We start from the raw sequence: 12,310 nt of genomic DNA, 5'->3' as shown, positions 1-12,310 counted from the left end.
GACAAAAATATTTCAATCTTAATACCTCTTGATAAAAATTCCCTACATTTTCTGCAATTCAGTTAAATTAATACTTACACTGTGTCATGTGGATTGCCATTCAAATTGTGGTTTCTTTCAGTAGGGGAGTTATGACACAGACATGAGCCATAAAATGCATGTAGCCAAGATACTGCAGATTCTTCAGGATATTTGCTGGCCACGGGAGTTATTGCCTTTCTGAACTGCACACCCGGGACACAGAAAGCCATGTAATATGTGTGGTTGTCCCTGGCAACAGTACTGCTATGTGCACGGAATTATATGTGTTTTAAAAGGAGGCATTTCATATTTTTCATAAGAAAAGAGATAACATACTATATGTTATATGTTATATGCATTTTTAAAAGCACAGAGGTTTGAGTCGGTGGCATGTGGGAGAACATGTGAACTCCACAGAAAGGCCCTGGTTGAATGGCAGGTTCAAACCCTGAACCTTCTCGCTATGAGGCAACAGTGCTTATCACGATGATGGTGATCATGATTTTGATGGTCAAAGATAAAAGAAATCCTTTTAAATACATTTAATGTTTGTAACTTTGCAATTTTCATTTAATACACTATATATACTTCTAATGCAACACTGGAATGAATGTGGAAATTCTGTTTTCCTGCATTCAGTGCAAAACAAAACTGGGAAAGATCCATACAAAAGATGTCAAAGGTCACTAAAGGTCAACAGTCTTGTTCACGATGAACCCGGTGCTCCTTCACCACCCCGAGCTTCACTGCAAGCTCAAATCAAGAGTCTCCCAGCTCAGACTATTTTCTGCCGTCACGGCTTCCGTGTCATCCGTGTCAAGCTCTATTTAAAGAGTCTGGGCTGATGATCTTGAATGACACACTGACATATCTCAAGTTACAGAGACCAGGCTGTTCTGCTGTAACGCTGAGTCGATGCACGGACGGCAGGCAAGCGGGCATGTAATTGAAGTTTCACACTTATCAAGCAGTCAAGCAGTAGTTGATAGGTGGTACTAGCAGCCAATGAGGAGACAAATCTGAGACCTTAGATAACGTGAAACACAGAAGCTGATATTTATCAAGCATCTAAAGCGACATAATTGCTAAAGCAGCTTTTTAGTTTAATATCAAGAATAAATTATTCAGCAGAAAATGAATGCTGCTCAGTAAATTTGGACGGGTTCTATCAAGAACCTGGTTTTAGTTTTGCCGTCACAGTTACTGCAGATGGTGGTGCAGTCAGCTGGTACTTCAGCGAGTAGGGAGGCCAAGACAGATGTAGTTGTGTTGGTTTTGGCCACCACTCCTCCATTTCCCATCTGTCTCCCGGGGCCAGATCAGGTCATTCCTATTACTCTGCCAATCTGCTTTTGTTTGAGCTCCATCCTGTTGCATGGATTTGAATTATAATTTTGAGTTACACCATTAAACTCCATAATCCTTCAACGGATGAAGGTCCGCTGTCAGCATCTATCAAGTCACAACTGCAGTTTGGAGCTGACACTGATTGCAGGAGGTATTATCACAGGGAGGGAATAATCTTAAAATTATTCTCTTCGTTGAACATCTGAATGAACTTTTTTGGAAAGATGCTATCAGAGTAAAAGGTTGAATCTCTCTTTAGATCTATTGAAACAAAGACACTTTGCTGGCATTATTAATGTAACATTTAAAAAAGAGCTAATTTTTAACAATATAGACATTGTTCAAACTGAAATTGCAGTCATTTGCTGCTCGAGGAATGATGCTTGTCAGGGCAAGTTTCAGTTTTCTTATGCCCCCTGTGCTACAGTCCGTTACTAGGCCTGTAACAATGATTACATTATCGACTCATCGTAAGACACATGAACATGAACTCAATCATGTATTCATCTTGATAATAGACATTGTATCTATATGCATGTTTGTTGACATAAGAATGAATGTCAACAACATTCCAGCCAGTTGCACTGCTTCTATCCTCTCATCTGCTCTGAGGAAGAAGGGCAGTGACTGGCACGGGCAACCACCAATAGACCTACACTGCACGCTCACATGATTAAGTAGCAAAAAAATTCCATTCAAATTACAATAATATTGTTTATCGCAATAATTTCCTGGACAATACGTCGTCCAACAAAAAGTAGTTATCATGACAGACCTGCTGCAACTTCATAAAACAACGAGAATGCATGACATCTTTACGGCAAAGAGAGACACTGTGTTTGGAAAAGAGGCAGGCCTGCATGTTGAAGAAAAGGAAAGGCACCCCCTCACCAACAAACGTGTGAGGCTACAGATGGGCTTTGGTTACTTACGTCTGTGTCGGGCCCCTTATCTGCCCCTGGACAGCAGAAGGTGACAAGTTCATGGCACCTCTTGTGGACCACAAAACAGCAAACTGCAGGAACAGAAGAGTGGGAAGAGAGACAGAGATTCAGGGACAACGGAATACACAGACAGACAGACAAAGACAGGAAAAGGAGAGAAAGAGTGACATGGTTAAAATACAGTATGATTGTTGATTGAAATGTGTATGGACAGCAGAAAGATACAGAAATCTGATTACACAGGGAAGGACTGGGGGGAAAAAGGCTGGTATCTGGGCCAGGCTCCTTATCATGTGTCCAGATGGCCAGTCCAGCCTGCAGGCCGACTGTTCTTATTTTACAGTACAGTGCTACCTCCTCACTGACATGACAGGAGCTGAGGCACACACACACACACACACACTCACACTTTTGTGTGCACATGACGCACGCTCAATGCAAACAAACACATCCACAGACTGACACAATTACTGAATATGTATCTATATTGAACACATCCAGCAAGCATGCACGTACGCACGCACCCAGGCCACTGAGTGTGGCTGTGTATTATCACTCTTCTTTCCTTGCATGTGAGACAGTTGTTCACCACCAATGTGTCTTGGTGAGTGTTTTTTTTTCTGCTTCTCTCTCCTTTTGATAGACACTAGTGCCACTCCCTTTCGTCCTAGGACTTCGTGCTTTCAAGGCCGACACTTGCGGCATGAGATGAAAGCATCTGAATTGGTGGTTTTCGATAGTCTTCACTTGCCACCGAGTAACCCTGCAGACTCCATTAGTGGCTTGAGTTGCATTAGTGATGTGATGCATTTCCAGCAACTTGATTTACTTTCAGTTGTACAGTTTCAGCGGCCGTTACGGTGAGTGAAACTACAGTGGAGCTGAGCAATGTACAGTGTCTCTCGCGCATGCATCCACCTGCGCATCACCTCTTGTCCTTCCCTCTCAAACAGCTCCACCCAAGCACAAATAGGTGAGTGCTTAAGATGAGCTATGACCATGACAGAGCAGACTGACACCCAGGCATTAGTTGATTGACAGGTACTATACATGCAGTGGTTGGTCCATTCAAACTTTATATATTTCTACCAGTTAAAATACCCGTTAATGTGTCCTCACTCAGTTATTACATTTGACTTGTTTTGTCATGTGTCAAACCCAGCATATCCATTCGCCATCTGTCCTGTCATTGAGCTGATTCCACTACCATCATGAATAAAAAGAGCTATTCATGAATGTAACACCCCATTAGCATGGCCAACTTGTCATACTTAGCAATTACATATTTTTCCAAAAAAAACGTTATTCAAATCTACTGAAATGTGGCTCATTAATCCGGTTTATATGACCAAGTATTGTGCATAAGTCATTAACTCACACAGGGAATCGTTTCTGTCTCCTCAAAATGTGCATTATCTCCAATGCATCTGCCATTTATAAAATATTACTTGAGTAGAGTACATCATAAACTGAGCCACAGGTTATCATTTTGAAATGGTTGCAAAAATCATTGGCGAAGCTGATGAAACATCGTCTGTTCTGTTAATATTCACTAATTTGCCATGTGTATCACACATAGATATTGTTGTTATGCTATGTCTGTTCTTCCTTGCACGCATGCTGTATACAGACATGCAGTAGTTCAGCTTGTTTGACTGTAGACAGATTGCTGCACAGTAAGGAGAACATTGTTAGCATTCCGTAAAGTCACTCATATAATTTTTGAGTCAGCTCTCTGCATAAAAATCAATATCAACGGATCCACAGCTACAAGAAGCATCAATGTTCTGCAGAGAAATGGCAAAAATCAAACCCTGGCACAATACAATAAAACATGGAGAAATAAATTTACTATATTTCGTTCAAAATACTGGAAACTATGTCAGTAATATTATATATCAGAACATGTAGACACATGTACCTAACGGTGCATGCAGTATTTTCACAGTAGACGTGGGAGGCAGACACCCAAATCGGACATTGGGCATTTCTTCAAAGTGGCTATAGTACATTTTTGCTGCCAGCCCCATCCACAGTATTACATGGCTCAGCTTCTGTGCAGGTATTCCTGCCTGGTTCTCTAAACTGGAAGTGTGCCTACAGCAGGTAATAATCTGACAGTGAACAAGTACCTCAAGTCCCATACCACATTAAACAATCCAAACTAACAGTGTCACAGACAGTGATTGGTCAGCACCAACAGAACTGCTTGGATTTCCGCTCCAGATGCCAGTTACATAGGTTTTCGCCTTTTGAGTTTTGCACAAAGGCTGTCAGAACATCAGCCTCAATGGTGTCATAGCTGAGTGCATCATGAATATTTGATTAATATGGTTTGCAAATGATGCATTTGAATATTTGACACTTTTTAAGCACTTGGCAGCACCAGCCAAGTCCATGCCAATTATCTCCAGACACATTTTCTCTTTGGATCCTTAAAACACTTTGTCTCCAATTGCAAACATTCCCCCACACACACTCAAGTCTGAGTGAAATGAATCATAGAAGCAGCCGACATTCTGGAGAAAATCCACTTTCCCTGTCTTGAATTCACGGGTAAGGGAATTGATGAAATGCAGCACTGTTGTTACGATGGTAAAATTAATCATTTTTAGTCAAAGATATATAAATAAAGATAAAATATGCTACAGTTCACTTACCCAGTTATGTATTCAAGCCAAGAAACCCGCCTCAGACTATATCAAAATTGCTGATCATATCCATTCATGCCTCCTAGGAGGTATCAGTCAGAGCGGTCAATAATCAACACGAAACCATGACCCATAACTCACACCACCGCCAACCCACAAACCAGACGGGTCGTGAATCTCAATGATTCAGTCCCTCCATAATTCATATGGGAGTAAATAGTTGATGGTAGTGCCAGTCCCCTCAAATTCCCTCTTTGAAGACCAAAGGGCTACAGATATAGACAGGATGTTACAGTGAGCACAGCCAACACCAAACCTTTGTCTTTGTCCTCCATTATTTGCGTTCCTGCGAGGATAATAGTTTTCTTGTCAGTCAAGCTCTATTCCGGTTTTCTTATCACACCTAGTTTTTTTTTGGTATGTCTTCCAAACAAAGCAGTGACACCGCTCCTCAGTGTGTTTAACACATCACCTCTTTTGCAGCAGCGGATTTCAGTGTATTCAAAAGAGGTTATTAAATAAGGTTGCATGAGTCGGATATAAACCAGATCACTGCGGGCCAGTAGAAAGCAGTGCTGTGTTGTTGCATTGTATTCAATGTCTTGATACACACAAAATACAAAACATATGTGCTAAACAAAAACCACGTCTGGTAACAGTCGGAGCTCGAGTAGGCTCTATTTTGGCACTCTATTGGTGCCTATGAGCTGTACACGTTGTGTTTCTCCGATTCCTGCCTCTTTGCACAAATATGCTGCACGGCTTAAATTGGTCAATCCAAATACCAAAATCACTGTTTGCTGGCAGGGAGATAAAGAAGGAGGTCAGTGGATGCAAGAAGAAGGAGGTCGAAGCACACTGTCTTCTGCTGTTGCTCATTAGGGCTCCACTGGCTGTGATCAGTTGTCCCAGCAGTCTTGTCCTCGGGCAGCACTCAAAGGTTCAACACATTCATCACCTCTGACGCCGTCTCAGAGGAACACCTCCATTAGGAGGCCAAGGCACCAAGCCAGCTTCACTGCAACTGTATGACTGTGAGAGGATAACAGGCTTTATTTTTCACCAGTGAGTCTATTCATCAAGCTGATTTGTCTTAGCACACCATCAGGATGGCTACAGACTTTTAACGCTTGTACAGCATCATAACAGAATAGACATGGAGGACATCAGGCTCAGAGTGGTCAGCTTCTATTAATAGCTGTTGGACTTTGGGAACTAACAATTTGATACAAGAGCCCGACAAACATTTTCTTAGTTCCTGCGAGAAATGAGTTTTGATGGATGTAATGTGTTATCTCTGAAAACAGAGGAGTCACCTTTGAGAGAGGACAGGGGCTCACTTGTGGTGTTTCCAAAACACTGCGTCTGACCTTTTTTCTCTATACAGGAGCATTATGAGGGTTTTCAGAACAATACTTATTGGCTTCCAGCACAACTTAAAAAAACTAAATCACTTTCCTCCCCAGACACATGACATTGTTCACTCCCACTCTCTCCTGGTCACAATTTACAGGAGCTATTTCCTGGAGATTTGTCTTGAATACAGGCAGGAAACGAGAAAGTTGACCTGTTTTTATTCAACAGCTTGCATGTATGTGTATGTGACATATTCCCAAGGTACCTCAACAAAACTAAGAACATGTAGGAGAGAAAGCTTTTAGATCTAACTATCACAAAAGCCTCTCCTCCCAGTCAGCGGACCTTTCATTATTCCCTGTGGTTCTTTTCTCTACTTGGATGACTAAACCATTTCCCTGACAGTAACCAAACAAAAACCCCGCAGTCATGACAAGGTGAATGGGAATAAAATCATTAAACACGAACTATCTAGATCTGACAAAGAGAAAACAAAATAAATGGTAATGGCTCGGATAAAGGTTTATAATCGCAGCTTGATAACGTTACACATGCCTATCTTGCCACTTGAGAGCAGTGTGATCTACTTATTTGGCAAACACATGTATTATATTACAAATTGCAGCTTCAGAGGAGGGAACTGAGAACCCTCACAGGCAGGGATGGGGGTGAGACCCTGCCTGATGGTTCACATGAGCACAGAAAATAAGGGAGAAAGGGAGACAAATAGGGCCACTTGTTTTTCAAGATCATGTAAATGAATTCTCGACAAATTAAAATTGAAATAAAGGTTCATACGGGGTTTAATCCAATCTCACATCCCTTCATTTAGAAAACTAATAATTTTCTGACAGAAATATTTTCTATCTATAAATCATATCACCACCACAGACAGGTAGGGGACACTTATTACAATAGTGTCTATAAATGGAACCATATTCTACTAAACGGTTCTATTTTTTTTAACTGTGTCGTAGTCAATAACTTGTCAATTATAACTCACGTAATGAAAAACATGAGTCAAATCAAAAAGTCATTCTAACACTACTTTTAGGCAGAACTCTCTCTCCAGTGGCATTTTTGTAATGCTACAGTAAATAACCGTGATCACCGTATAGTCCAGCAAATCCTTTAAAATCCTTTGACAAAACTTGGAAGGCCTCAATGAATATCAGAATGCGGCTACTACATATGTATATGTATGTATATAAATCGTCACCATTAGAGAATTTCCCCTCACTTATTGTCCGGAGGAGAGAAAGGAATTTGGAAATGTGGGTGGGAAAGGTTAAAGAGTATGTGGAGGTTGAGTAGGGAACAATGGACGTGAGGGTTGGTTCATATTCTTGTTATTTTGTATTGTTTATACTGACTGTCGGTATGTCAAATCAGAGAACAGTTTGCACTAACATCTTGGATATTTCGTTGTTTCCATATCCACAATACTGGTGTTTAAAATCAATTGGGGGGAATTGAGACGGAAAAAAAGGTCTCAATTGCCATGCCAATAAGTGCATTAAGTGGATCAACTCAAATCTGTATGACTGAATGATTAAAGATGCTTTATATCAAGCCTTGGCAGAACTCGAGTGATTTTATTCTCAATAATTACAGTATGTCCTTTACTTTTGAGATTACAGAAAGCAGGAGAGAGCGACGGTTCAGCTTTATCACTGATTTGTTTATGTTGGCTCTGTTCCTGGATGGTTAAAGGGACAATGTGTAAGAATTGGCGAAGAAAGTATGTCTGGTTTCCACCCCCCCAAATCCTGGTGGGCCTGTGGATCAGTTTTACCAACACTCTGTGCATCAGTCATCTGGGGTGCACATGAGAGCGTGCTGTGTGCATGTGCTGGGATGGGCTCACAGGGCACTGTGTTCAAACCCTCACCCTCACGTTGCACTAATGTTGGCTTGCAGCAATTTCTGCAAGCCAAAAATAAAGATGCCGTCATCCACAAAGATCTCAACTTCAAATCTGAAGAGACACATAGTGCTAAGTTTCATATGGGATAGGTTGAACTATTTTTAAAATGTTTTTATCTTTATTTTTTGCCACGGCTTGAATTTGTTCCAACCATTTTTTTGACCACAGTTACATTTGCCAGAGAAGTATGGCCTATTTAGATATCATGCCAAACATTTTCACTGAAGAGCCACTTCAAAGAAACAACAACATGGTTTAGTCAGCGTGTAGAGTCAGAGGTCTGAATGTCATGTTGGCTGAATTTGTAATTAGATAATGACTGTGCAGTGTCAACATACATATCATGCTGTGCAGCTAAATTACATAAGAGAGGTCCTTTTTTAAACAAACTGTACCACACATCAGCTGAAAGTTAGAAGAAATGTGTTATTTAACCATCAAAAAACTGTCAAATAAAAAATAACTTTTCTATAGTTTTTACCGATTGAATAAACCCTTTTAGCAATTTTCCTCTGTAATCTTTTAGAGTTCAGAAACATAATGTTATCATCCATTTAACAGGTATTTGTATGCCCTGTGGACCGTTTAAGTTAGACCAAGCTTTTGTGGAGAAGGAAAAGTTTCACCATGATTCCTCTGGAGGATCAACACTCATGGGTAAAATCCTCAGAGAGATTGAGAAATAACCTGTCAGATTAGTAGTATACACCACTGATATTAAGTATATTGTATTTACAGTTAAAAAGCAGCACATACTCCACAAAGAAGAGAAGAGAAACAGGTAGAAGGCTTGTTATAGAAATAGAGAGTAGCATTTGTATGCTCTATACATGGAGATCCCATCAGTAATTTCTGAAAAGACAATCATTACTCTCATATGACTTAAAATGTTAACAAACACTCAAACTGCACAAAAAAGGCCATGATTATTTATGAACACAAACTTCTCTTTTCCAAAGACAAAGAAAAACAAAAACCACTGGAAACGGCTGCACCCACACTGACTGAGAGGTCGACTTTTCAGACACAAAACAAAATATACAAAGAATCGGGCCATTTGTCGAGTAATGATCCTTTCTTCATCAACATTAGTCATAAGTCAGATGGTATACACTATCTGCAAACTAATGACATACAGATGGCAGACATGAAAATGAGAAAGTGAAAATACACTGAGGTGAATTAAATTACAATGCCGCAGAATTATTATTAAAACAAAATCCATTTCAACAAGTCATTTAGTCTTACGGAAGTATATTGCAATAACCTGGGAGAATTTCTAGCAAAGTCCAAATATATTCTGCTTCATAGCTCTCAGCTTGTCACTGAAATAGGCCTCAAGCTGCATTTACTAATCATGTTATTCACATTGACTATGCAATGAATCTGAGCTCAGTTTCATGTAGAAGTTCAAATACCCAAAACTCTGAGCCATTCCGCATTTGGCACCATCACAGATATTCTTTGCCAATAAACACTTATGAAATATTACAAATTTCCATCAAACATTTATATGAGATTTCGGGGACAGAGGTGAATGCATTTGCCATGAAGGCTGAGGTTGATCTCCTCTCTTATAACTGCACAATGGAATTTCTAGACCTACATTTACACAACAAAGGTCTAAGAAGGAAAAGTGAATTTGCAACAGTCGCAAAAGACAAAAGCCACTTCCAACTGTCTTAGACAGAGATCGATCGATTACAGAGCGTGTAGGACATTTTCAAAGGTTGTTTCCAAATTGGCTGAAGTCTAACCATTGTTTACAAGACGGACTTCCTCCACATACATTCATTTCCTTTGCTCTTTTCAAGCATTTATGATCATAGTCCAATTATAATCACGTCATAATTTTAAAATCCTTGCACAAAGTCTATAAATGTCTCTGTTGTGCATCGATCCATGCATCAAAAGCTCCTGAGTATAGCAAAGATCACAGCGATTTAAATCGCTTAATCAGTGCTCAGCTCAAGAAATGTGGATGGTTGATTGTAAAAGTGATGTCTTTAAAAAATATATTCATGAGTGTTTTCTTTGCCCGTACTTTGCAGACCGCGAGAACAAGACATACTGAACACAAAGTGGCTACTGTACGCGTGTGAGAGAGCGGTGAAGAAGAAAGGAGTGTAATGAAAGGATGTGGCCAACCCTTACAGGTATAACAACTAGAATCAGCCATAATGGCAAAGGTCGGCAGCTAATTTGTGGAAAAAGTCATTCATCATTTGTCATTGTGCTGAATAAAATAAATAAATAAAGGCTGACAGAATGGTCGTCACACAGGGCTTTCGGACTGGATATAAGAAAAATAGATATACAAATATCAAAATACAGCTAAGCAATGGATGTTAATCATTAGTCTGTTAAAAATGTCAAGATTCCAGGGCAAAGACTGAGGAAAGTGTGTATAGTTGACAAACTATAACTATTCAAAATGCATCATGAGCAACTGTGACCAAAAACAATGATGCAAGTTTGGTGAATTGTTTGCCATACGTTAGGAACAGCACAGTAAAACTGTTGCATGTTCAGTAACAGTTTTATACAGATTCATATAGAGGGGGGGAAGCGAGATTTTTTTTATGTGAGAGAAGGACTCTCTTTGCCCTGGAACTTGGTCCTTTGACCTTTTCCATGCAAAAAAAAAATGGCACATTAAAGGAATGGTAAAAACCCTTAAAGCATCATATGGGCAATTTAATGGTGTTTGCGTGTGTGTGTGTGTGTGTGTGTGTGTGTGTGTGTGTGTGTGTGTGTGTGCTGCACAGCTTCAGGCTTTAACATAAATTACTCCATAGCCACTAATGGCTTCTCCAAGGAGCAACTTGTTAGTAGGTAATAAGAAATGTCTAGTATAGTTAGATAGAACAATGTACTTTATTGATCCCAAACTGGGAAATTCCAGAATACCGTACATAGCTGAGGTGGTTGGCATTTGTTTTCCACTAACACACAAATGACAACTTTAAAACAAAAAATGTGATTCACATAGCTCAAGTGGCCTCTAGAATGATGAGTGGACAAATGAACTGGAGAACTAAACTGTTCCACACGACAGTGGACTCAAATGTGCACCCACAGTGTACACCTCACTGACGGAGTAACACGATTGTTCAGGGTTGCAGCCTCCAAATCTCTTCGGCATCGGTGTTGAAGGCAAAAGTATCTCATGTGTCCTCAAAGAGAATACGGTTGGCTCGTGCAGGTGGGAGATTTCTCCGTTTTCTGTTTGTGTGATATGCTTGGCCACGTATTACATTTACATCTGAACATAGAGAAAAACAGGTCAAGAAAGTCTGAGCATTGATGAATACAAGGACCTTGAGAATTTGAATACGACTCCTCGGGCACACGTATGACTGATAGTATGTACGATCAATACAACAGTGGACTGATGGAGTCTTTTCTTCACCATGTAAGGTCTTAGCACTCGATAAATGTCATGGCCATCACATTTTATTTTAAACCAACGTGTAAATTCCTATCTAACAGGCAGAAGTCAAGGTCGCCCAAGAAGAATTTGAACCACATAATAAACTCCACAACCATCAGGTCTATGGGGAACAAAGTGGGAGACTCCCACTTAGCATTAAGCACTGATCTGCTCTGTAGAGTGAACAAGTTCAAGACAGCACTTGAAGAGAAAGCAGGCTCACTGGGTGTGAACACTTTCCTTCACCAGCGAGGACAGCTCTGTGAGTCACTGAGAAATCTCAAGTTAGCTGGTACGGAAGTGGACGTGGCAGCCCTCTTCGTTATTGACTCTCAACACTTCCATTCAAGCACATCGGTGGATGACCTGGCTTTGTGCCAGCTCTCACACTGCGTCTGCTCAACCACCGCGACATGGATATTGTTTATTATAAAGAACATCCCCCAGGACGTCGCGTAATTGCCACAACTCAGTCATGTGGAGCAAAAATAGAATAGAATGAAAACAGTCATGGGCTCCAAAAACCAACTGGCTGGAGCACATTAATGAAATAATAATTCACTGAGACCAAAATCCAGCAAACTTTTATGAAATAAAATAACTCGGGAATGTCAACTGTTCGACTATAGTT

General features: G+C 40.3%; 1 protein-coding gene across 2 annotated transcripts in view; it reads right to left on the bottom strand.

The window, feature by feature from the left end:
* prkcaa (protein kinase C, alpha, a) overlaps window positions 1–12,310 on the bottom strand; it is a 108,943-nt gene that overhangs the window by 62,337 nt on the left and 34,296 nt on the right. For both annotated transcript variants that reach the window (XM_035636691.2, XM_035636692.2), the window contains exon 3: window positions 2,301–2,383. In XM_035636691.2, coding sequence (XP_035492584.1) covers window positions 2,301–2,383 — 83 coding nt within the window. The remainder of the gene's footprint in view (window positions 1–2,300; window positions 2,384–12,310) is intronic.

The sequence above is a fragment of the Scophthalmus maximus genome, chromosome 8 (assembly GCF_022379125.1).
Source record: "Scophthalmus maximus strain ysfricsl-2021 chromosome 8, ASM2237912v1, whole genome shotgun sequence".
Taxonomy (NCBI): Eukaryota; Metazoa; Chordata; class Actinopteri; order Pleuronectiformes; family Scophthalmidae; genus Scophthalmus; species Scophthalmus maximus.
This window is presented reverse-complemented; position numbering and strand designations above follow the sequence as displayed.